Source organism: Oryctolagus cuniculus, chromosome 7 (genome assembly GCF_964237555.1).
Source record: "Oryctolagus cuniculus chromosome 7, mOryCun1.1, whole genome shotgun sequence".
Taxonomy (NCBI): Eukaryota; Metazoa; Chordata; class Mammalia; order Lagomorpha; family Leporidae; genus Oryctolagus; species Oryctolagus cuniculus.
In genome coordinates this window covers 150759995-150786130 of record NC_091438.1, presented here as the reverse complement: position 1 = coordinate 150786130, position 26136 = coordinate 150759995, and the positions used below count along the sequence as shown (strand labels likewise).

The 26136-nt window shown below is 49.2% G+C and overlaps 1 protein-coding gene across 3 annotated transcripts in view; it reads left to right on the top strand.

Moving 5' to 3' along the window:
* The window catches only part of OTUD3 (OTU deubiquitinase 3), a 66485-nt gene that overhangs the window by 28760 nt on the left and 11589 nt on the right, over positions 1-26136 (top strand). Inside the window, exons 1-4 of one of the 3 annotated variants that reach the window (XM_008265779.4) lie at positions 5657-6009; positions 13041-13189; positions 19889-20001; positions 23569-23691. In XM_008265779.4, coding sequence (XP_008264001.1) covers positions 5789-6009; positions 13041-13189; positions 19889-20001; positions 23569-23691 — 606 coding nt within the window. In that variant the 5' untranslated portion in view covers positions 5657-5788. Of the gene's footprint in view, positions 1-5656; positions 6010-13040; positions 13190-19888; positions 20002-23568; positions 23692-26136 lie in introns of those variants that run through there. The other 2 variants (XM_002716005.5, XM_051858031.2) reach the window with 2 other exon arrangements.

The following is a 26136-nucleotide window of genomic DNA, read 5'->3' as shown; positions in this document are numbered from 1 at the left end:
TCACTCCCCGAATGGCCACAACGGCCAGAGCTGGGCCAGGCCAAAGCCAGGAGCCAGGAGCTTCATCCAGGTCTCCCAGGTGGGTGCAGGGGCCCCAGCTGCTTTCCCAGATGCAGCAGCAAGGAGCTGGATCTGAAGTGGAGCAGGCAGTGCCCACATGCGATGCTGGTGTTGTAGGCGGTGATTCCACCCACTGTGTCACAATGCCAGGCCCCAGGGAAAAAATCGTTCCAAGCCATGTGTAGTTTTTTCATAATCTGCACTTTCTATGAACTTTCTGTCACCCCCTTGTGTCCCTGTAGAAAGTGCTCAGTTCTCCCACGGCGTTTCGGTGTTGTGGTTCTACGCACACAGGATTCAGAGCGGATCATCCTGCCGCGTGCTTTTTCATTCAACCATATGTCTAGGAGAGAGGTATCTGTGTGAACGCATCTGACCTACGGCATTCCTCTAAACCATTGCACAGCATTTTACAAAATGACTGTTCCATAGTATAAGAAGCCGTTTTCCTATTGACAGGCACCCAGGCTGTTTCTAGTTGGTGGCTTTCACACGCCATCTTGACTTAAGCCTCCATGCACGTGGCTTCTATTGCCTGCACGCACGGTTTGCTTTAGGATAGGTAACGGGCCGTGGTGTTTCTATTTCCAGGGTAGAGAATGAGAGTGCAGGCACCGGGCAGCTCAAGTTGCCCTCCACGGTGGCTCATTTACCTCTCAGGAGCCGTGAATGAGTCCCTGCCCTGGAAGTTTATTTTTTTGAAAGTCTGAAAACTGCTTTTCTTGACTGTAGTTCCCGTAGTCAGACTTTGCACTAATTTATACTGAATGCCACCTGACAAGGAAGGATGTTTCTTTTAATTACTTCTGGTCAAGAGTCTTTTATTCATAAGCACCCTTCCCTTTGGACTTAGGTATAATTTATAAGCAGTATTGTTTTGCAGGTAAAGAGAGACATTGGCTAACCCAGGCCTCTGCTGAGGGTAGAGGACCCAGCTCATTCCAAATTCTGTGCAGGGCTGAGGTGACGGGCTTTTGCAAGCGAGAGTTTTATCTGAGAAGGGCACGTGGCCACATGTCTGTCCATACGAGGGGCATCTTCAGAAAGCTCACGGAAAATGCTGATGGTTATAAACTATGCGTGCATTTCAAAATGTTTTGCACCCAAATACATTTATCTTTAATTCCACGCACCCTGAGCTTTTGGAAGATTCCTTGTATGGTTATACTCTGCCTTCCCCCATGTTTTCCCATGACAAACCCAATGTCCCTGGTTGCTGAACTTCTCAGGGGCTCTGCCCCTGAGCCCACCAGCTTTCCCCAACCAATGGGGTCATTCTAGCAACTGCTGGACCTACTGTGTGCGGGGGCTCTACCGCTCTCCCCTCCCTTCTGATGTCCATAGAATAGAAAACCAAGCATCAAGAATTAAATGACTTGCCCATGATGAACCTGGGCTGGAAATCCCCTTTCTCAACGGCTTTGGTTCGACGTCTTTGCGACCCACTATAGTGCAGAGGAACTTAGAACATCAGACACGAGTGATAGAAGAAAGAGACGATAGAAAGACCGTATCAGCAGTAAATAAGGGAGATGTTAGGAGAGTTAGAAATAGACTAAACTGATGTGTTATGTAGGGTGCTTTGCAATTTCTGAAAATCCATATGTGATGTACATCACAGTGGTTCAGAGCGTAGACGCTGGAGCCAGGTGTCCTGGCTGCAAATCCTGGCTCTGCCATTGCCTGGCTACGTGACTTCGGGGAAGTTACTCAGCCTTCCTGTGCCTTAGTTTTCTCCCATACAAAGTGGGAATAAAAATTATCCCTATCTCATTGGGTTGCTATCATGACTTTTTTTTTTTTAAGGTTTATTTTATTTATTTGAAAGAGAGTTACAGACAGAGGTAGAGTCACAGAGAGAGAGAGAGAGAGAGAGAGAGGTCTTCCATTCACTGGTTCACTCCCCACATGGCTGCAATGGCCGGAGCTGGGCTGACCTGAAGCCAGGAGCCAGGAGCCAGGAGCTTCCTCCGGGTCTCCCACGTGGGTGCAGGGGCCCAAGCTCTTGTGTCATGCTCTGCTGCTTTCACAGGCACATTATTAGCGAGCTGGATTGGAAGTGGAGCTGCAGGCCTGGGGCTTTAAGCCGCTGTACCACAGCGCTGGGCTGGCCGGTGCCTCTGCTGTAATCACTTTCAACAAGATAGCATTGGCAAAACAATGAGAATAGCGCCTCTCTCATAGCTGTCAAACAAAATACAGATGTGAATTTCCAGACCGGGGGGGGGGGGTTTATTTGGGGGATGACAAAGAACAGGATTGCATCCAGGACACACGTGCGTGCACAGGACAGGGCGGAGAAAGAGGAAAGAACGATGGACCGTGTTTTGGAAGAAATCCCCCGGCACTGTGTCAGGTGAGAGACGTGAGCTCTGCTCGGGCAGTGTCGGCAGGCGCTAGGTAAACCAGTCTGCGGGTCCCAGCAAGCTGTTTCGCCAGATCGCGCTTCGGCGTGTGTGTCAAGCAAGTGTTCTTGTACAAGCGGCTAGCAGTTGTCGTGTGGCTCATGCAGTAAACTGAGGTTGCGACAGTTCCTGCGATCAGGCAAATCATAGGCGAGGCCCGCCCTCCACGCCTTCCTCGGCTTCCTTCCGCCAGGCTTCGACACGGATGCTCCATCTGCAGTGCCACAGTTTTCCCAGGGAACGCGCCACCAAGGCTGGCCACGATCACCACCGCGATTGTCGCGGTGCTCCCTGTCGTCACGCCCATTATACGGGAGAGGAAAAAGGAGGCTGGGAGACAAAGCCACTAACCCCAGATCATGCAGTCAGTCCATGGTGGACCTGGACCAGAACCCGCCTCTCTGCCCTCTTGTGGTTTCCCACTCCTAGCGCGGCCTCCCTACTTAACTCAATGCAAGCAGAGGGGTCAGTGCAGGCCTTGGAACACCCACGCAGAAAAGGGTGAGGATGGCCAGGGCTCAGGCTCTCTCTCCCTGAGAAGTGGGGTGTGTGTGTGTGAAGGAGGCAATTCAGAAAGTGTGAAACACGCAAGGTGGTTGACAACAGCCCGATCACATTCTGTGTCACGAGCTCACACTTGACATCTGTCCATCTGGCCCCCGCCATCACCATCACCTGTCTCTGGACACCCGCAGGACCCTCCTACCTGGCTTCTCCCCTTTGCATTGTAGCTTTGCGTTTGCTACAGTGAGATACCCCAGGAGCTCTCCTTACAAAGAGAAAGGCTTTGCTTAGATGCTCGTTTGGGAGAGTCAAGCCCAAGACTGCGTGGCCCCGTTGTTTGGGGGTCAGGTGAGGGTGGCAGAAGTACGTGGAAGAGCTAAAGGTCGCATCTTGAGCCAGGAACAGAGAGACTGAACTGAGCCCAAAAACCCTCTCTCGAAAATGCCCTTGCAAGGACACGCCCCCAGTGACCCAAGGATTTCCCGCTGGGCCCCGCCTCCTAGAGGCTCCACCCTGAGAGCAATTCCTGAACACGTGGGCCTTTGGGGGGACTTTCAGCATCCAAACCAAAGCATCCCCCCTTCAACCCACTCTCCCCGCCATAGCCAAGGCCGTGCTTCTAAATGCAAACATGATATGTCAGCCCCCGGCTTAGGGCCCTTCAACAGCTGCACTCCACTCTGTCCTACAGCCTGTAAGTCACGGCCGGACCACACCCCGCTTTCCATTTCCTGGCTCACGGCTAGAGCCCTGTGCTCCGGTCAAATCGAACTTCCTTCTGTTCCTCATCCAAGTTCCGACGGGGAGAAGACACAGCCCCTCTGCTCTGAACTCCCTGGCCAAGTTCTGCAGCGCTGTGACTGCCTGTAGCCCTGAAACAGCTCCTACCTCTCCTGCCTTTGATGTAGACTTTACCAGGCCCTGGTTTCTCGCCCTCGGCCCGTGGTTCCTCTTGTGTTCACTTTGGTGATTATGAATCCTCTCCAAGACTAACTCGCTCCATTAAGGGAGGGACCCAGGGTAAGGGCAATGGAGAGACCACAAATCACAGACACCCCGAATGCAGTCTTCACCAATGCTTTGCTCTACTCTGAGAGGTTTCACAGGAACTCCAGGCTCTGATCAAAGAAATTAATGCCCCGCCCACCCTAGACCCCGGACCAACCAAAGACCATAGCCTCCTATCGCTGACCAATCAAAGGAAGGCCATGAGCACTGTGGACCAACCAGAGACCTGCCCGCAAGCCGGTCACGCTCCGCACAACTCCCACTTGAATCTGTAAGGTCCGCCCGCCCCCTTTCACCTCTCGGGGAGCTCAGGAACTCAGTGCTGGCTGCCTGTCTCCCGGCTCTGTGCATTGCACAGTAAACTCCTGCTTTCTTCTCCCACTCCGCTGTCAGTGATTGGCCCACACACCAGGCCTTGTGGGGTTCTACAACACTCCCCACTGGACCCTGGGATCCCAGAAGGCAACTGTCCTGTCTGCTAATTTGGTGTTATCTCAGGCCCCCAGCATAGGTAATGAGAGTTATTTACCTATTGATGATAGAGATGATCCGTGAAATTGGGAAAGCAGATCTGACTGTCCCAGGGAACTTGCTGGCAGGGTGAGAAAATACAAACATTACAGGGCTGGGCTGGCTCTGTGGTGCTGGGCTGGCTCTGTGGTGCTGGGCTGGCTCTGCGGTGTAGTGGGCAAAGCCACCGCCCGCGGTGCTGGCATCCACATAAGCACCGGTTTGAGTCCTAGTTGCTCCTCTTCTGATCCAGCTCTCTGCTATGGCCTGGGAAAGCAGTACAAGATGGCCCAAGTCCTCGGGCCCCTGCACCCATGTGGGAGACCAGGAAGAAGCTCCTGGATCCTGTTTCCCATTAGCAGTGAACCAGTGGATAGAAGACCATTCTGTCTGTCCTTCTCTTTGTCTGTAACTCTGCCTCTCGAATGAATGAATGAATGAATGGATAAATCTTAAACAAGAGGAGCCAAGATAGGGGAGGGGAGGGGAAGAGACTACTGGTGGAGTTAGGTTCCAGGTCCCGTGAGTGTGGCTTTTTCTGATTTTCCCAGGATTGTCTCCGTGTTAAAACAGGAACTCTTGCAACCCAGGAACATCCTTATCCAGGCAAAGCCAGGTTGGTCGTCCCAGGATGGACTCTGGCGCACCGGAGGTAGCATCAGCAATCTCAGACAGAGGGCTGCTTGGTGGTTAAGTTATGAGAGAAGGCGAAGAGGGCGGGAATTAAGGGAGTGTACGGGCCCCGGAGGCGGCGCTAAGCTCTGCCTGTTGGCTGTGTAGCCTTGCAATCACTTACTAACCTCATGGCTGTTTCCTGTATTTGGGGACAACCACACAAGAATGCACCATGTGAAAGTGCCTATCCCAGACAGGGGCACACAGCCAGGGTTACATCTTTCGTTGTCGTTTCCTTCCTTTCTCAACTCTTGTCGCCTCACTCTTCTATTAATATTTCTCTTTGATTGTGTTGATTTTGTGTGTGTGTTTTGGGGAACCGGGTCTGGTTCCACCTGCTCCTCCCTTGAAGGACCGCCCCACCGCTAGGGGGCAGCGCAGGACAAGCCAAGATGGCTGCTTCTCTAGCCCCGCAGGCGCTCTCCATGCCGTCCTTCGGCCGCGCTCCGCGGAGGCGGGGTCGGCGGAAACCTCGTCACGTGACCGCGGGCCGTCGCGTCCGCGCAGGCGCGGTAGGCGCGCCGCCGTCGCCGGGCTCGTCGGCCGTGCCGCTTTGCCTCCTCGGCATCTGAGGCGGCCGCCCGGCGTTCCTGCGGCTTTCTCTCCTGCCGCCGCGGGCCGAGGCCATGTCCCGAAAGCAGGCGGCGAAGAGCCGGCCTGGCAGCGGCAGCCGCAAAGTGGAGGCCGAGCGCAAGCGGGACGAGCGGGCGGCGCGCCGGGCCCTGGCCAAGGAGCGACGGAACCGGCCGGAGTCCGGCGGCGGCGGCGGCTGCGAGGAGGAGTTCGCCAGCTTCGCCAACCAGCTGCAGGCCTTGGGGCTGAAGCTGCGGGAGGTGCCGGGGGACGGGTGAGGCGGGCCGGGAGCGCGGGAGGCGGCGCCGGGGGATGCGCCGGGCCGGGCCCGGCGACCGTCGCCCGCCCCCGTCCATTCATTCCCGCGGGCGTCCCGAGCGCCTCCCGCGAGCGCGGGGGTGCGGGGACCGGAGGGCCGGACGAGGACCCCAGAGGTGTTCGTGGGGGCAGACGGCCCGAGGGCTCTAGAGAGCGGAGCCGCTTCGGGTCGGCCCCAGGCCTCTCCGGGCGGTGACTTTCCGGCCGAGAGCCGCCGAGGCGGAGGAAGGCGTCCTCTGGGCTCGCCGCAGCTTCCCGGTCGGGATCGCTCGCGAACTGCCCTGGGTTTGCCGTTTCCGCTTTCCTACCTCGCGCGTGCCCCAGCCTCGGGCGAATGGGATCTCTCGGTGTTCCCGGCGTTCGTCCCAGCTTCCGCCTGAGCTGCAAGAACGGCCTGGCTGCGTCTGCTCTCCCGGCGCCCGGCGTAGGGAGAGCAAGCTTTTCCCACTTTTTTTTTTTTTTTTTCTCTGAGTGGCAGAGAACAGTGTCACACAGGCCGGCCTGCCCAGGCCTGAGCACCGGACTCTGCGGTGTGTCCGGTGGGGGTGGGCCGGGGGTCGCGCGTGTCGGCCGCTCTAGGCCTGACACTCTCAGGGGGCCCAGGAGCCTGCGGTTGGCGGCAGAAGGTTGCTTAGGAGCGGAACTGAGTGCGCCAGGCGCAGTGGGGTCTTGCGACGCTTTGGGAAGGCGGCGGCATCTCGGGGCTCCCCTCCCCCCGACCCCCGCGTCTGCAGTTCTCGCGGCACCCGCTCCTTGAGGGAGGCGCTGGGAGTGTGTTGATGGCTGAGATACTTAGCGAGTTCTGGGGTGGCAAGGGAGGCACACTGGCCATCACGGAGGAGCCCGAACTCCTTTATGTCATTACAGCCACCAGCGTTTAGTGTGGCCGCAACAGGAAGCTGTGCGACGTGAGAGTGAGCAGACGCCATCCCCCGAGCTCGCCACACCTGGTGGCTCTATGGGCAGTGTATCGGGTACCCTCTGGAAAGCTCCACTGTGCACTGGGAGAGAATGGGGGTGAAGGAGGTGAAAACCGTTTTTCGTGGTTACCCTGGAAGGGTCTCAGGGACCTCCCACCTCCCCAGGTCCTGAATCACGCTTTGCGAACGAATAATAGAAATAATTAAAATAAGGCTCGAAATACTCTTAGTGACTGATTTCCCTGGTGTTACGGAGGAGGAAGCGGCTAGGACACCCTGGAGTGGGCGGGAAGACCTCGCCCATGCAGCACACACTCGGCCCTTGGGCAGGGCAGGGCTGCTCTGATGGGATCGGAGGGGCCGAGGGGAGCGGGGTGGGGAGCCCTAGTAGAGAGGCACAGACGCGCTCTGTGTTGAAGATCTGTAAGTTGCCGCGGATGACAGCAGCCTGGGGAACAGGAGAGCAGTGAGGGGCAGGGCCTGCAGAGGCCAGCGGCCCGGAACGCTGATGTCTCACTGCTGAGATCCCTGGGCGTTAGACAGGATGATCGTCTTCCTGATGTGGGCTCCATGAAGCAGATAACCCCCTTCTGTTCACACATTCCTCGCTTGGGAGTCCTGAGGTGGACCGCGTCAGCCCTCTGGTGCTGTGGCCGTTTAGAATATGGTGGTGATAGTGACGGAGCAGCAGGGGTCAGCATCTGCTGTCAAGTGCTGATTGAGGGAAGGGTGTGGCATAGTAGGTAAGATACTGCCTAAGGCACCCACCTCCCACATAGCAGTGCCCGAGTTCAAGTCTTGGGCCTGCTCCTGAGTCCAGCTCCCTGCTAATGCATGCCTGGGAAGCAGCAATGATGGCCCAAGTAATTGGGTCCCTGCCGGGACCTGGGATCCTGAAATGAGTTCCAGGCTCCCACGCGTTTGGGGAGTGACCAGCAAAAGCAAATGGGGGCTCTTGATGACTTTCTCTCTCCACGTCTCAAATAAAACAATAATTCTTTGATTACTCAGGGTGAGATATGAAGTTAGGGTACTAAAGTTGACAGTTTCGCTCTTCCTTTCTACTGTGATCTGATCACAATAGCATCTTGCTATAAGCATGATTTTGACAATATGATACTTGTAGCATTTTGGGATCTCTGGTGGCTTGGGGGAGTGAAATGGGCTGGTTTGCTGTGATGTAGCCTTTACATGAATTGACCCCGTTTAGCATAGATTAATCAGAGAGAGACTTACAACATTTGTATCAAGGACCATTGTCACATTGGATGTGTTATCTAGAGGGTAGACCCACAGAAATTGAATTCAGCTTCAAGATAAAGTTGATGTGGTGGATGTTGTCTGTAAGAGCTTGGCTGGCTTTAGTGTGTAGTGACTAGCAGTACAGTATTGGCCTGTCTCTGGACTATATTGTTACATCTTACTGGATGTAACCCTAAATTACATTACTAGTTAGTAGTGTTCTAAAATTAAAGCATTGAGAAATTACTAATTTTGCTATTTATAACAAGTAATTTTATTTTTAATTTTTATTTTATTATTTTTTAAACTTCTCAACTGTAGATCTGGCCACAGCTTCCCTGGTGAGGATCTTCCAGTGGCCTCTTGTGCATTTATTTATTTATTTAAGCTTTATTTATTTCTTTGAAAGGCAAAGTGACGCATAGAGAGAGGGGCAGGGCAGGGGGAGGAGAAGGGAGAGAAAGGGGTATTTCCACCCACTGGTTCACTCCCCAAATGGCTGCCAACAGCCAGGGCTGGGCCAGCCTAAGACCAGGATTCTGAAATTCATCTGGGTCTCCCACGTGGGTCACTTGGGCCATCCTCCACTACCTTACAAGATGTGTCAGCTGGAAGCTGGATCTGAAGCAGAGTGGCTGGTACTGGAACCAGTGCTCCCGTGTGGGACGCTGCTGTGTCACAATGCCTGCCCCCGGAAGCAGCATTTGAGCCGGTAGGATCTTAGTGGTAGAAGGCTGCTCACAAAACGTCTTGCCTGGTTCACATAACCTGTACAGCAGTCCTATCTTTGGCACCTAGTTAAGTAGTTTTCAACACTACTGGCCCAGTGGAAACACTCATTTAAAAAATGTCATGCCTTGGCTTGTTTGTAGATCAGCTGAAGTTTCATTGGTAATTTTAACATGCTGTCATAATTTGGAATCACTGATTTAGACTCTAGATTCCAGGTTAATGTATCTCAAAATCTGGGACGTGGTGTGCTACTTCAAACAGCTGGAGAGACTAAATTGCTTGGCCCCAGCCCCTGTGTGTGATTCAGTAGGCCTGGGATGGGGCCCCAGCATTTTCTGCCTCTCAAATTAATAAGGTAAAAAGGAACAGGTGAAACTAATTTTAATTACATTTAAGCCAGTCTGCCTAAAATATTACCACTTTCAACATATAATCAATATAAAAATTACTGGTAAGATAATAGTTGTTTAATATGAACTTGTCAGAAGCTAGTGTGTCACACGTGCAGCACAGCTCTCCGCTCAGCCGCACTTCAGATGCTCAGTGGTTAGGTGGTCCAGACCTGGGCAGCTCCGGGACTGCCAGTGCACACAGTGCACACAGTCACACAGCCCTGAGCCTGCAGTCACTAGTGCTGAGCACACTTCCCTTTATTACCAGACTCACTGAGTGTCTGCACCTCCACGGCTTAGTTTCACTGTACGAGTAAATGTGCTGCTTGGAATGACAGACAGCTGGAGCCAGCACCGTGTCCCTCGGAGCTGCTCTAGTGCTCAACATTACTGGTTCCTGTGCTTCGTGTTATATAGTTTAATGCCCACCACATCATCTCAATATGTCTCCTGAGATACAGTAACCAGAGCAGTGCCCAGTGCTACAGGACACCGGAATTGTAAACACCACACTGGCTTGGAATCTCTTAGAGGTCAGAGTGGTTTGACCTTGAAGACGAACACAACCTTCTCCCCCTCCTTTCCTGCACATTGCTGTAACTGCAGTGTCAGAGTCCATAAACTGTTTTGGTGTCTATATTGAAGTATTGTACTAAATTATTTAACACCCAAACCCCTTACATGCTGCTTGTGTAATTGGTTGTTTTTGTCAACTCAAATGCTAGACCTTATATCCCTAAAGCACAGCGGTTCTCAAGCACGGATGATCTGGCTCTCCCAAGGGACATTTGGCAATGTCTGGAGACATTTTTGGTTGTCACAGCTGATGGGAGGTGGCAGAGTGCTGCCGGCATCTAGTAGGAAGAGGCCACAGGCGCCCTTCCACGTGCTGTGGCACACGAGACGGCTCCCCCAGCAAAGAGTTAGCTCAGCTGTCCGTGAGATTCAGAGTCTGCTGTAGTATGGTAGTGATGGTGTGGTCTGGCAGACAGCCCGGATCGCCTAGGGGTCCCTTGGGCAATGGTGCTTGGTTCAGTGTCTTTAGTCCTCTTGCTGGTCTCCCCTAAGGAAACCCAAGTCACTGGTGTTTGTCCTTGTTTCCTGTGTCACTGCCTGTAACCCAGTCGGAAAAGGAAGCAGTTTCACTCTATCTTGACCTGTTTTTAATGAACTGAGAGTTTGGTGAATATAGAAAAGTGGATAAATTTGACAGTTACTCCTAATTCTACGTGGGGATAATGGTGGCCTGACGTTTTAGTGTTGATGTTTGAGTGAGAGTACAGGCTAGAGCCAGGTTGCCTGGGTTTGAATCCCAAGTTTACCACCTGCTAGTTCTGTGACCCTGGGGGCTAATAAAAATCCCTGTCAGTACAGTGGAAAGCAGCAGGCACAGTTAGTACAGGTGGAGTATTTAGAACAGGCTGTGGCCACGCAGATACTTCAGCAGTGGTTTCAGGGCTTATTCTTTGCCTGTGTCTGTGTGTGTTGGGCAGATGAATGTGTGATACTCATGTGGTGTATCTAGTTTTATACCTTCTCTTCTGGAGTTTGTGGGTAACATTTGCCTGTGTTAGTAAAGTTCTTTGCAAGCATGTTACTTTCTTTTTTTCATTCCTCTCTCTTTTTTTAAAAAAAAGATTTATTTATTTTTTTGAAAGAGAGAAGGAGAGACAGAGACAGAGAGAGAGAGAGAGAGAGAGGTCTTCCATCCACTAGTTCACTCCCCAAATGGCTGTAACAACTGAGGCTGGGCCAAGCTGAAGTCAGGGGCCGGATATTTCTTCTGGGCCTGCCATGAGGGCTCAGAGGCCCAAGCACTTGGGCCATGCTCCACAGCTTTCCCAGGCACATTATCAGGAAGCTGGATTGGAAGTGGAGCAACTGGGACTTGAATGGGCGCCCATGTGGGATGCTGGCACTGCAGGCTGTGGCTTAACCCACTATGCCACAGCGCCAGTCCTAAGCATGTTACTTTCTATGGGATACTCTGAATTTTCAGCTATTAAAAGTAATTTTTGTGCTAGGTTTTACATCTCAAACTAGATTCAGAAGTAGACTAGTGGGGGCCGACGCTGTGGCGTAGAGGGTAAAGCCGCTATCTGCAGTGCCAGCATACCATACAGGCACCAGTTCATGTCCCGACTGCTCCACTTCCAATCCAGCTCTCTTCTGTAGCCTGCAAAGCAGTAGAAGATGGCCTACGTTTTTGGGCCCCTGCACCCATGTGGGAGACTCGGAAGAAGCTCCTGGTTTCGTATCGGCTCAATTGCAGCCATTTGGGAGTGAACCAGCGGATGGAAGATCTGTCTCTCTCTCTCTCTACCTCTACCTCTACCTCTCTGTAACTCTGCCTTTCAAATAAATAAATAAATCTTTTAAAATTAAAAAAGTAGACTAATGGTGGTAGATGCTTAAAAGGTTAAGAAAAGCTTGAGCAAAGCTGAAAATTGAAAAGATTTTATCTGTTAGCTTTGTCTCTGTGATCAAAAAAATGGCTGCCCTCGTTAGATTTCAGCAGTGGACACTCAGTGCAGCGTAGAGCCCTGCAGTCTGACCCTCCTAGAATCTTGTCACAGATGGATGTAAAGGTTCTTGCTTTCTAATTTATAGACTCTTTAGAAATCTCCCTTTTTCTTGCTCCCTCCAAGAAAAAAGAAGAGATTGTACATTAGAAGAGTTTCCTGCCACCCTGTTACAGTCTATTGAAAATGTACTTTTCTGAACTGCAAAGCAAAAAACCTTTTCTCCTACACATGGAAGTCTGAAATCCTCCTGAAACGGATGAGTTTCTGTTTGGGGTTAGAGCATCCCAGCTTTTCATTTGGAAGAGTAAACAGTTTAGTGTGAAATTGGGCAGCTGTTAGCTTCCGAGTGGCGCACTTGCTTAGTTGTCAGGGTACCAGATTGTGTTTGTCTTCTTTTCGTCTCTGTATCCAGGCCTCTGTGTTTGTGATATAGTTTGGAATTGTAGATGCCTTTGAGGCATTTGAAAGTAAACATAACTCTTACAGTTTATTGCTGACATTTTAATTTTCGAAAAACAGAACGCAGTATTTCAGGTTTTTATTTGGCAGGAATGACCTGGGCGTTGTTGCTGGCTGGCTGACAGACAGGTGAGGGGGCGAGGGAGGAGATGTCTCCACAGTGCAGCTGCTGTCCGTGCGCTTTCTGGCTTTCTCCACTGTGTTCTTGGGACTCAGCATGTTGAGTTCAGTTGTTTGTGTTGGGAGCTTCACCAATTGCCGTCTTTTGAGAAGCAGTGTCTGTTATATGAACAGTTACTTAGGTGGACTGCTGTAGTGACGCCTGTTTCAGGGAGGGATCTGATCCAGGACTCACAGCCCTGAGGTGTGGAATGGCTTCTGAGGTCTGGGCCCTGTGTTTGCTGGGAGACCCTACGCTCTCCCAACGTCCACTTGCTGAGGCCCAGGACATTGCCTGACCCTCCTGAGTCAGCCAGCTGGTGAGTGGGCACGAGTTCCTGTTCATTCCTCTCAGGAAGGTGATGTGATTGGGTAGCTCTCTTGTGCCCCCCCTCCCCCCCGCCTCCCCAGGATTGGGAAAGAATCAAAGAATCATGTACGGTTAGCGTTGAAGCTTGACCTCTGAGAGATTTCCGAGGAGGGTCTGGCACGAAACATTGTTTTAGGTAAACTGAGTCCGCATTTGGAAGGTCGTGACCAGTGTTCCTGTTTTGGCAGCAATTGCCTGTTCAGAGCTCTTGGTGACCAGCTGGAGGGACACTCGCGAAATCATCTCAAGCACCGACAGGAGACAGTGGACTTCATGGTGAGGCAGCGGGAAGACTTTGAGCCGTTTGTAGAAGATGATGTTCCTTTCGAGAAGCACGGTAGGTTCACTGTGGGATGCAGAATCTTCTGGAATAATGCAGGGGGTGATTAAGTCCATCCGCATCCCTGGCCTTCCCCTAGGGCTTGATCGTCTGAGTTACAGCTCACTTGTTACTTTGTAATAGGCACCAGTATGCTAGGTAGTTGGCAATCAATAGATGTAAGTATAAATGCCCTTCATGAAAATGAAGTCAGTTGACATGAAAAGCTTGTCCTGACTTCTTACTCAGTGAGGCAGCCTATAAAATAGTGTGTATGGGTGTGGCATGTGGCGCAGTGGTTAGGATGTGGCTTGGGATGGCCACATCCCGTATCAGAGTGCCTGCGTTCAAAGTCTACCTCTGCTTCCTGCTGCTGTGCGCTCAGGGAGACAGCCGTGTTTAAGCACTCGCCTCTTTGACACCATGTGGGAGACCTGGGCTGAGCTCCCAAACTGTTGTAGGCCTTTGGGAGTGAACCAGTGGGCAGAAGATCCCTCTGTTTTTCTCTGTTTATCTGCCTGTCCAATAAAATGGAATTAAAAACAAAATAGTGTGGCTAGACAGGTCCTGTTTTTACAAGGTACACAGATGGTAGGAAAAGTCTGGAAAGGTACACTTTCCAGCAATCACTTGCCCTCTTTAAACTTCTTTTTTTTATTATTATTATTATTATTATTTTTTTTTTTGACAGGCAGAGTGGACAGTGAGAGAGAGAGAGACAGAGAGAAAGGTCTTCCTTTGCCGTTGGTTCACCCTCCAATGGCCGCCGCGGCTGGCGCGCTGTGGCCGGCGCACCGCGCTGATCCGATGGCAGGAGCCAAGAGCCAGGTGCTTTTCCTGGTCTCCCATGGGGTGCAGGGCCCAAGCACCTGGGCCATCCTCCACTGCACTCCCTGGCCACAGCAGAGGGCTGGCCTGGAAGAGGGGCGACCGGGACAGAATCTGGCGCCCCGACCGGGACTAGAACCCAGTGTGCCGGCGCCGTTAGGCAGAGGATTAGCCTAGTGAGCCGCAGCGCCGGCCCTCTTTAAACTTCTATAAAAGGGAGATAATAAAAGCACCTCTTCTGGCCGGCGCCGCGGCTCACTAGGCTAATCCTCCACCTGCGGCGCCGGCACACCAGGTTCTGGTCCCGGTAGGGGTGCCGGATTCTGTCCCGGTTGCCCCTCTTCCAGTCCAGCTCTCTGCTGTGGCCCGGGAGTACAGTGAAGGATGGCCCAGGTCCTTGGGCTCTGCACCCGCATGGGAGACTAGGAGAAGCACCTGGCTCCTGGCTTTGGATCAGCGCGGTGCACTGGCCACAGCAGCCATTGAGGGGTGAACCAATGGTAAAACGAAGACCTTTCTTTCTCTGTCTCTCTCTCTCTCTCACTGTCCACTCTGCTTGTCCAAAAAAAAAAAAACAAAAACAAAAACAAAAAAAAAAAACAAAAAAACAGCTGTCTTACAAGGTTTCTTGGGAAGATTAAATTAGATAACAAAATTAGAAGGAATGCCCATTAAGTATATGCAATTTTAGGATAATGAGACTATGGGTATTTTAAATCAGTAGATTAAAAATATTCATTTATTTTCATTTTATTTGAAAGGCAGAGAGAGATCTCCTGTCTTCTGTTTCATTCCTGAAATGCGTACTGCGTCCATGGCTGTGCCAGGATGAAACCAGCAACCTGAAATTCAGTCCTGATCCCCCATGTGAATATTGGGGACCCACGTACTTGAGCTGTCACCTGCTGCCTCTCAGGGTGTTTATTAACAGGAAGCTAGAATTGAAAGCAGGGCACAGTATTATGGCACAGTGGGTTAAGCTGCTGCCTGGGATGCTGGCATCCTATATGAGCACTGATTTGAGTACTAGCTGCTTTGCTTCCAATCCAGCTCCAGCTAATGTGCCTGGGAAAGCACTGGAGGACAGCCCAAGTACTTGGGTCCCTGCATCCATGTGGGAGACCTGGAAGAAGCTCCTGGCTCCTGGCTTCAGCTTGGCCCAGCTCTGGCCGTTGCAGCCACTTGGGGAGTGAACCAGTGGATGGAAGACCTCTCTCTCTCTGTCTTTCCCTCTCACTTTACCTTTCAAATAAATAAAATAAAAGATGAAGAGTTTTAAAGATTTATTTTATTTATTTGAAAGGCAGGGGCTGGCACTGTGGCATAGTGGGTAAGGCTGCTGCCTGCAGCATATGGGTGCCAGTTCAAGTCCTGGCTGCTCTTCTTCTGATCTAGCTCTCTGCTATGGCCTGGGAAGGCAGTGGAAGATGGCCCAGGTCTTTGGGCCCCTGCACCCTCGTGGGAGACCTGGAGGAAGCTCCTGGCTCCTGGCTTCAGATTGGAACAGCTCCAGCCATTGTAGCCATCTGGGGAGGGTGCAGGGTCCCAAGGACTTGGGCCATCTTCTAGTGCTTTCTCAGGCCATAGCAGAGAGCTGGATCAGAAGTGGAGCAGCCAGATCTCAAACCAGCGCCCATATGGAATGCTGGCACTGCAGGCGGTGGCTTTACTGGCTGCACCACAGTGCCGGACCCAGACCTCTGTCTGTCTACCTCTGCCTCTCTATCACTCTGCCTTTCAGACAAATAAATATTAAAAAGAAAAAATAATGGCCTATAAAAAAAGGCAGAGTGACAGAGAGAGGGTAGAGACCGAGAGAGAAAACTGTTTCATCTACTGGTTCACACCCCAAATGACTGCAATAGTCAGGGCTGGGCCAAGCTAAAGCTAGGAGCTTGGAACTCCATCTGGGTCTCCCATGTGGGTGCAGGGACCAAGTACTTGGACCATCTTCCACTGCTTTCCCAGTGCATTAGTAGTGAGCTGAATACGAAGCCAGGACTCAAACCAGTCTTGCAGCAACTAAACCGCGCTGTGCCAAGATGCAGGCCCCTTTTGGTTTCCTATTTTATAGATACATATCTAGTAAGAAAACATATGGGGGCCGGCTCTGTGATGTAGCGGGTAAAACTGCTGTCTGCTGTGCCAGCATCCCACATGGGTGCCGGTTCGAGTCCCGGCTGCTCCACTTCCAATCCAGCTCTCTGCTATGGCCTCAGAAAACAGTAGAAGATGGCCTAAGTGCTTGTGCTTGTGCCCCTGCACCTGCGTGGGAGATCTGGAAGAAGTCCCTGGCTCTGGATCGGTGCAGCTCCAACTGTTGCGGCCATCTGGGAAGTGAACCAGCAGATGGAAGTCCTCTCTTTCTCTGCCTCTCCCTCTCTGTAATTCTGGCTTCCAAATACATAGATAAATCTTTTTTAAAAAAGAAAAAAATATGTGAGCTTTGAAACATTAATTTCAACAAATATTTATTAAGGGTCTACTATACTCGGAGCTATTTATGTTTTATAAATAGCATTTTCATCAATAGCTTGGTCTTACCTCTCTCTTATCAGCAGAGACAGTTATTACTCTTGTTTTTTAGACCGCAGAGGCCATCTTGAAAATGGGTGGGGAGAGATACTGAGAAGGCTTTCCACATGAGCTAGATGAGAGAAGAGGAGGGTCTCCACCAAGGCAGCTCGGATGAGTAGGGCCCAAGCCAAGATACAGTTTCCCCTGCAATTGATGGGACTCACTGGAGGGGAGAGAAGGAGGAGACAGGAGTGGCTGTAAAGACTCTGCTTAGGGAGTGGTCAGGGAGCTGCACTCTTAGGACAGGAGGCAGCAGGTGGAGGACCACTGGGATGGGATGGATTAGAGAGTTGGCAGGACAGGGGACTTAGACTTTGGGTCACCAGTAGGACAATCACCTTAGATGTGCTACCAGGTGTGTTGGAATGTTGGTGCTGCGTAAGAATGTGGGTGACAAAGAAGTGAGAAGTGGCTTTGCCTGCAAGAGGAGGTGAAAAGAACCCAGAATTCTGCACATGCTCCTTGTGTGCTGGTGGAAGGCTAGACTTACTTCCTTTATCACTTCTGTTGTAGTTGCTGCTTCTGTTATCTGTCTGCATTGTTACATTGTGGGCTCTTGAGGGTAGGGACTGTCTTCCCCCAGTGTGTGGCTGTTGAATGAGTAAATGAATGAATCCCTTAACCATTGAGGACCTCGTTACCCTTGTGTCTGGCTATGTCTTTAGAATCATTCTTTCCTTCAGACGTGGGCTTCAAAGAATTGGCAACATGTTTTCCCTCAGCTGTACAGAAACCCAAGTAATCTTTTTTTTTTTTTTTTAAAGATTTATTTATTTATTTGAAAGGCAATGTTCCACAGAGAGAAGGAGATACAGAGGAAGAGAGCTTCCATCTGCTGGTTCACTCCCGAGATGGCCAGACCTAGGCCAGGCCAAAGCTAGGAGCCAGGAGCTTCCGCTGGGTCTCCCACACAGGTGCAGGGACCCAAGGACTTGGGCCATCTTCTGCTGCTCTCCCAGGCCATACAGAGAGCTGGATTGGAAATGGAGCAGCTGGGACTTGAACTGGTACCCATAAGGGATGCCAGCACTGCAAGCAGCAGCCTTACCCACTGCGCCACAGCACCGGCCCCCCCACCTTCCCCGCAGTGTTCTTAATGCCTCATCTCCTTGTAACCAGACATTCATTACATCTTGTCCATTCCACCTTGGTAGTTTTTCTCCACTGCTCATGCCTCGTAAAACCATGTCTCTGCTCTTTGCCTACGTTTCCTCAATGCATATAGGCTGGTCTCATTGCCTGTTGACCTCGTTGGTTCTCTACATTGCAGCCAGAATGGGGATCCAAATGCACTTTTCTCTCTAAAACCAGTCAGTGGCTCCCCATTGACCTTAGGGGAGAGAGGCTAGCCTTCTCAGCCCTTGATGATCTGTGGTTTTCTATTTCTCTGCCATCCTCTCTTGCCATTTCCTCCCACTTTCTTTTAATTAATTAATTAATTTATTTATTTTGCTACCTCTACCTCCTCTCTGTCAGCATTCTAAGTTCCCACCATGCTGTACTCAAATAGTCCGCAGTGTCTCTTGCCTCTGCTTAGAACATCATCCATTCCTCCTCTGTGTATCAGCTTAGTGCTGAAGTGCTTATCTGATATTCTGTGCCCCTCCTTCCCACTACCATGCTGGCTTAGATTCCTGGCCTGCAGTAAGCCAGAAAACATGGTCGTTGTCTCACTTCTCTTTTAAAATTTTTATTTGAAAGTTAGAGGGAGAGAGAGGTCTTCCCTTTGCTCATCCACTCTCCAAATGCCCCAAACAGCCAGGACTGGGCCAGGTTGAAGCCAGGAGCCAGGAGCTCCATCTGGGTCCCCCACATGAGTGTCAGGGACCCAACTGCTTAAGCCATTATCTGCTAGTTCCCGGGTGTGCATTAGCTGGATCAGAAGTCGAGCAGCTTAGCCTCTAATTCAGGCACATCATTATGGGACATGGGCATCCCAAGTGGTGCCACTGCTCCAAACACCTGCCCCTTCACTCTCTTATGATGCTGTCTGTTCCCTCCTACTAACTGTTGGGATTTGTTACAGGAAAGGAGACAGATCAAAATTAGCCAAAGGGGTTGGTTGCATCGGACAGTCGGGGAAGGTTCCATACATGAAGCTTCCGTTGTCCTGGGGATGCAGCATCCTCTTGGCATAAGTGTGTGACCGTCCACACATATTGTCAACCAAGGAGGCTCTCCCAACTTTGATGTCCAGAGTTTTTGTTCATTGATTGGTTACTTGCTTAATTGGTAACAGGCTGCTCTCACATGTCTGATAGCATGGGCTGATAAAACAGATGTGATCCAGAGCCCATCAGGATTAGCAAAGGCACTCCTGTCCTCTTTGGGAATTCCAAAGGGTTAGAAGTTACCTCACAGGAGCCTGGGGCCAAAGGCCAAACTTCTTTCTGGACAAGGTCAAGTCTTTAGTACACATACCCTTCCCAAAACATTCATCCCTCAGTAGTGCTATCTTGTTTGCTCTCCACTGGTTATAAACTGCCGAGGGCAAAAGATGGAGTGGCCAAGAGGCCAGGGCTTTGGAGTCGGGCTGCCTGGGTAAAATCTTGGCTCTGCCATGTATTCTCTTTGTGCCCTAGGGTACAGTTATTAATTATTCTGCCTCTCAGGCTCTTCATCCCTAAAATGGCATGCATAATAATATTTCCTCCCAAGGGTTGTTTTGAGAACTATACATGATAAGCTGGGTTGACATTTGGTGCCCACATGCCACATCTGAGTACCTAGGTTCGATTCCTGGCTGTAGCTCCTGACTCCCAGCATTCCTGCTAATTACAGCCTTGGGGAGGCAGCAGTGCTAGCTCAAATAATTGGGTTCCTGCCACTCACATGGAAGACCTGGATTGAGTTATTGATTGCCTGCTTCAGCCTGGGCCAGCTCAGGCCGTTGCTGGCATTTTGCAAATGGAGTTAGCAGACAGGAGCTCTGTCTGTCTCTGTCTCTCTGCCTCTCAAAAAAAGTAAAAACAGTGATAAATTTATGAGAAATCATTAGAGTAGTGCTTGACACATAAGCGTTCGTTATGAGTGCTGTGTCTGCTATTACATTTCCAGTGTCTTACACAGTTAGGTATATAGGAGGAGAGTGAACGTTTATGAAAGGAATATATAAAATAGACCCTTTCTTTGATTAGTGCCCTTCTGAGGAACAGTCCGTGTGTTGTATTCCTGCACTCTGACAAAGCCAGTGAACTTTACAAGTAGGCACTCTTGTTTCTTGTTATTTAACATTACATAAATGCCAAATCATGTGTGCATTTAAATCCTTCCATTGTAAAGACTTGATTTTTCTTTCCTCCTTCTATGCAGTGGCCAGTTTGGCAAAGGCTGGTACTTTTGCTGGCAATGATGCAATCGTAGCCTTTGCAAGAAATCATCAGTTGAATGTGGTGATTCATCAGCTTAATGCCCCTTTGTGGCAGGTAGGTCGTCTAGTCCAGAATCTGTCTTGTGTTCTTATTTGTACATTAGTTTTGGGGATATCCTAAGATGATCAGGCTTGACCTGTGAAGCTGAGCTCTACAGAATCACTTGGACAGTGAGCCTAACCAAGACAGGAATCTGAAGGTGGTGTGGAATTAATCCCTGTGCTATTTACGAGTAGAGTGTGGCGTATAAAGCAGAAATCTTTTGAAGGGTGAATCCTTTTAGTCAGTTAATTGGGTATCCTGGGGACAGAGAGATCATGCCTTATGTGGTAGAATTATTTAGATAATTCCATAAGATATCTAAGTGAAAATTTAAAATATCAATGCATATGAGAGGTATGTATAATTTTGTATATGTTGTAGATGTGATTAAAATGTGTGTAGAAGTATCATGGTATGTATCTTTCCAGTTATGTCTGAATGCTTTTCTTGGCTAAGTGTGTGTGAATGATGAGGCTGTACTCTATCATGAAGGTTGCAGTGCCCTTTTTGTCTTACGCTGTCTGCCTAGGCATAGCCTGTACACATGAAAAAACAACAGTCAGTTACAGAGATAGTGTTTCCATTTACATTATCTTTTTTTTTTTTTTTAATAAGACCGTGTTTTTTTAAACACATCTGTGTACCCACTGCTGTCAACATATGGAATAAAGCCACAGTGCTAGCAAGGGTTCCATGTCCTTGGCAGTCATCAGACCCTGGCCCCCATCCTCAGCCTCTGGCTACCTCTGTCTCATTTGTCCCTTAGAGTTTTTCCTTTCCAGATATCATATAAGTGAAAGGGTGCAGCCTTTTGTGTGTGGCATAGAGTCCTTCTAACAAAATTACACTACAACAAGGTAAATTGTACAGCCCATGGGTTACTGAGGAGTTTTACCATTCGGGGTATAATGAGCAGAGTGAAACTGTATCTCCATGTGCTCTTTGGTGCAGTGTTGCCAGCTATACTGACACCAGGTAGAGCTATCAGATTTTCACTGGGGCTCTCTTGAACGGATGGTCTTTGAGCCAAGAATACTGGTTACCCCTTGGTTCCAATTTATTGTCATTAAACTTATATACAGCTTAGCAGAAGTTGTCACAGTAGTTAGAATATACAATGTAATGACCCCAGTCCTGAAGGAAAATGTTAAGTGCCCATAGTCTGCCTTTTCCTCTATTGATAACATTGAAACATTTATTAATTACCTAGTTAGTTGTGGAGGATCATTCTGCTGTTAGACCTTTGTTTCTGTTCTCTTTCATGAATTGCAGACAGTAAAAGTAGATATTTTAAAACTTATTTTTTTTTGATGGCTCTCGTATCCCAAGGAAGCTTCTTCTAGAAATGTTATTTAAACTTTCTTTCTTTCTGTCTTTCTGTCTTTCTGTCTGTCTTTCTGTCTTTCTGTCTTTCTTTCTGTCTTTCTCTCTTTCTTTCTTTCTTTCTTTCTCTCTCTCTCTTTCTTTCTCTCTCTCTCTCTTTCTTTCTTTCTTTCTTTCTCTCTCTCTCTCTTTCTTTCTTTCTTTCTTTCTTTCTGTCTTTCTTTCTGTCTGTCTTTCTTTCTTTCTTTCTTTCTTTCTTTCTTTCTTTCTTTCTTTCTTTCTTTCTTTCTTTCTTTCTGTCTGTCTGTCTGTCTGTCTGTCTGTCTGTCTTTCTTTCGCACGAGCTCCAGAGAGAGTGCTTCCGTCTGCTGACTCAGTTCCTCAAGTGCCTCAGTGGCTGGGGCTGGGGCAGGCCGAAGCTAATTGAGCCATCACCTGCTGCCTCCCAGGTGTGCATTAGCAGAAAGCTGGAACTGGGAGCAGAGCTGAGCCTAGAACACAGCACTCTGATAATGGCATGTGGGCATTCTTACCCAGCATCCCGCTGGTGTCTTACCCACGATACCAAGTGCTCACCTCCAGATTTTAGCTTTGATGACTAGTGTCATGGGTAAGAATAGTTGCATTATTTATGAGTAGGCTTATACTGAAAACATGGAAATACTGAAACCTACATTGTTTTCCTGATTAGAAATAGAAGATGTGCTCTGAACAGTTAAGATGTTTGTCATATAGAAAGTGAAAGTCTTCTATAATTTGGTGACTATTCTTCCAGTTATGTTTTTCTATTCACAGTGTGTGTTTATATTGTAAATATTAAGGATGTAAGTGCTTCAGGGATTTTGTCACTCAGAGACTGCCTTCCTGGCACTCTTCCTGAGAGACAGACAGTGCGTCAGTGTGTCACATGGGTCCAAGGAGATGCTGCACTTTGATGCCTGGGTGTCCACTGGAGAAAGCTGCCTCAGTCCTCACATCATCACCTGTGTGCCTTCTGTCTCTTCCATGGGGTCTGCTGTGTATTTAGAGCACAGATACTATTTAAATTAATGGTAGAATTTCACTACGTGTAACTTTCAGTAAAAACCAGAAAGAAGGCGCTGATGCATTAGAGTTTTGACAGAGTCAGTGTTGAGCTAAGGGATGGTGAGAATGACTTCAGAGTGTCTGTGGAGGTGGTGGTGGTCTGGGAGTCACGCAGGCCCCCAGGTCCCCATTCTTGCGTGTGTGCTGCAGCACTATTCACATGGAACACCTTGTGAGGGTGCTTCCAGGCTTGGGCAGTGCGCTAGTCTGATTTGCTGTTTTGTTTTGAAATTGATGCAAGTGGGGCCAGTGCTGTGATGTAGCACGTAAAGCCGCTGCCTACAGTGCTGGCATCCCAGATGGGTGCCAGTTTGTGTCCTGGTTGCTCCGTTTCTGATATAGCTCCCTGCTAATGTGCCTGGGAAAGCAGTGGAAGATGACTCATGTCCCTGGGCCCCTGTACCCTTGTAGGAGACTTGGTTGAAGCTCCTGGCTCCTAGCTTTGGCTCGACCCAACTCTAGTCATTGCAGCCATTTAGGAAGTAAACCAGAGGATGGAAGATCTCTTTCTCTCTGTCTCTCCCTCTGTATAAAATTCCACCTTTCAAATAAATAAATAAATAAATCTTTTAAAAAAATAAATTTTTAAAATAATTTAACGTAAGTGGAAGCCTTGGGGTTTGTCACTGGTAGGGTTTCTCATTATGTAGTTGATGGAAAAGGCAATTTTTAGTAGTAGGTGGATTTACCATGAAGCTCGTGAGTTGTGTCAGGGCCCTCGTCCATGTGGCTTCCTATCAAGGTCATAGGAGAGGGCTAGCAGTTTCACGTGTATAATTTTGTATCCTTTATCTGGAAGAGGGGCCCCAGGTTGTTTCAGCATCAAGCTCAATAATTCTGGACCTGTGCCCAGGTCTTCTCTCTTGGAAGGGATTTATCCATGCATTTGAAGGGCTAAGAGGCAGGAAATGTTTATTTAACTTCATGTAAACTTGTTCCTGGTTTTCGAATATATTTTCATATGAATTTATTTCCATATAGTTCAATATTAAGGAAGCCGATTGAAACCTACAAGGGTGGGAGAAAGGTAATTCAGAAATTGCTTATGACATAACCTAGTCATGTCCCAGTCTGTGACTCTAGGCACACTGGACAGTTGAGGAAGACATCTCCCTCCAGCTGTTGGCACTGTCCAAACCTTCCTGGACTCTCCCCTTGTCTTGTCTGCAGATTCGTGGCACAGATAAAAGCAACGGGAGGGAGTTACACATCGCCTATCGCTATGGAGAACATTACGACAGTGTTCGGAGGATCAATGACAACTCGGAAGCGCCTGCTCATCTCCAGACAGACGTGAGTGAGGCCTTGGCTTCCTTCTTTTCCTCAGCCCTGAGAAGCAGCTGGAGCTCCTGTGCCTGCAGCTAAACGTTGTGAGATTTCTATGAAAAGTCGGTTTTAAGAATTGTGGCTTGATTTTAAAAGTACTTCTTTAGTTTTTAGCTCAGAAGAGAGCAGTAGATAAAATTGCTTGTCATTTTAGCTTCCTCAATAGCTATGATGATGTGTCTATAAAATCTACAACATTTGAGATTACTTTTATGTTTAAATGTAATCCATTGTTCGTATCTGAAGTTTAGACACTGTAAAAGAGGTAAAGAAGAAAATAAAAAGCATGGGTCAGCCACCTAGATGAGATTTTATTGCTATTTTGGTAACAAATGCATTTTTAATGTATTAGGAAATGGTTGAAAGTATATTATCTGTATAGCTTTGTTTCCTGCTTTTACTCAGTTAAAAATTAGACTTTCCTCACATCTGAAGCCATTGTTTTTTTTTTTTTAAGATTTATTTATTAACTTGAAAGTCAGAGATACACAAAGAGGAGAAGGAGAGGCAGAGAGAGAGAGAGAGGTCTTCCATCCGCTGGTTCACTCCCCAGATGGTCGCAATGGCTGGAGCTGCACCAATCCGAAGCCAGGAGCTTCTTTCAGGTCTCCCACGTGGGTGCAGGGGCCCAAGGACTTGGGCCATCTTCTGCTATTCCAGGCCATAGCAGAGAGCTGGATAGGAAGAGGAGCAGCCGGGACTAGAACCAGTGCCCATATGGGATGCCAGCGCTTCAGGCCTAAGCTTTAACCCGCTGTGCCACAGCGCCACCCCACCATTGATTTTTAAACATTTTTTTTTTGAGTAGGTCCTGTTTGTCTATGTCAGAATTTCAAATGTGTGATGAGCTCGGTGGCAGAAGTCACTGTCCACTTTTGTACTGTCATCACACTGTTACCCTCTCCCCATGCAACCAGTGGTATCTGTACACACTAAAATCCAGAGATATTTTCATGTCAAGCAATTATGTGTATATATTCCACCTTTTGCCATTTTTAAAAAAGATTCCTTAAATTAAAGAATATATATTTTTGAGAGGCAGAAAGAGACAGAAAGTAAGTGAGGAGAGAAAGAGAGAGCTCCTGTCTGCTGATTTACTTCCTCAAATGCCTACAGTGGCTGGACCAGGGTGAAGCCAGGAACTGGGAACTTAGTCCAGGTCTCCTGCCTGGGTCACAGGGACCCTGGAGCCATCACTGCTGTTTCCCAGGTTGTGCAGTAGCAGGAAGCTGGAATCGGAAGGAATGCCAGGACTTGAACACAGGATGTGGACCATGGGCATTTTAACCAGTGTCCTTCGTTTTGTTTTTAAAGATTTATTCATTTATTTGAAAGGCACAGTTAACAGGCAGCATTAGAGAGAAGGAGCGAAAGAAGGAGAGATCTTCCATCTGCTGGTTTACTCCAGTGGCCACAACAGAATGGAGGCAGGAACTTCATTTGGGTCTCCCATCTCCCATGTTGGGAACTAGATCAGAAGTGAAAGTTCAACTGAGACTTGAAATAGTGCCCATATTGGATACTGCTGTTGCAAGTGGTGCTTAACCTGCTGGGCCACAATGCTGGCCTCTTAACCACTTCTTAACCATAGGCCAGGCTCTCTGCTGTGGCCCGGGAGTGCAGTGGAGGATGGCCCAAGTCCTTGGACCCCTGTACCCATATGTCAGACCTGGATAAAGCCCCTGGTTCCTGGCTTTGGCCTGGTCCAACCCTAGCCATTGTGGCCATTTGGGGAGTGAATCAACAGATAGAAGCTTGCATGTGCTCTCTCTCTCTCTCTCTCTGCCTTCCAACTAAAATAAATCTTTCAAAACTAACAACACTGTCGGCCGGTGCCACAGCTCAATAGGTTAATCCTCCACCTAGTGGCGCCAGCACACTGGGTTCTAGTCCCGGTCAGGGCGCCGAATTCTGTCCTGGTTGTCCCTCTTCCAGGCCAGCTCTCTGCTGTGGCCCAGGAGTGCAGTGGAGGATGGCCCAAGTACTTGGGCCCTGCACCCCATGGGAGACCAGGATAAGTACCTGGCTCCTGCCTTCGGATCAGCGCGGTGCGCCAGCTGCAGCGCGCCGGCCGCGGCGGCCATTGGAGGGTGAACCAACAGCAAAGGAAGACCTTTCTCTCTGTCTCTCTCTCTCACTGTCCACTCTGCCTGTCAAAAACAAAAAACAAAAAACACCATAGGCCAAATGCCTGCTCCACTTTTGCGGCTTTAACTTTCCCCACCTCCAATGGTAACATCCTACACATACTATACTTCCACACGTGCGTCATGAACTGTGCTTTTAAATTGAGCACATCTGATAATTTAGTTTATAACAGCATGTAAAGTACTTCCTGCATCCTTTTCTTTCTTTCTTTTTTTTTTTAAAGACTTATTTATTTATTAGAAAGTCAGTGTTACAGAAAGGGAG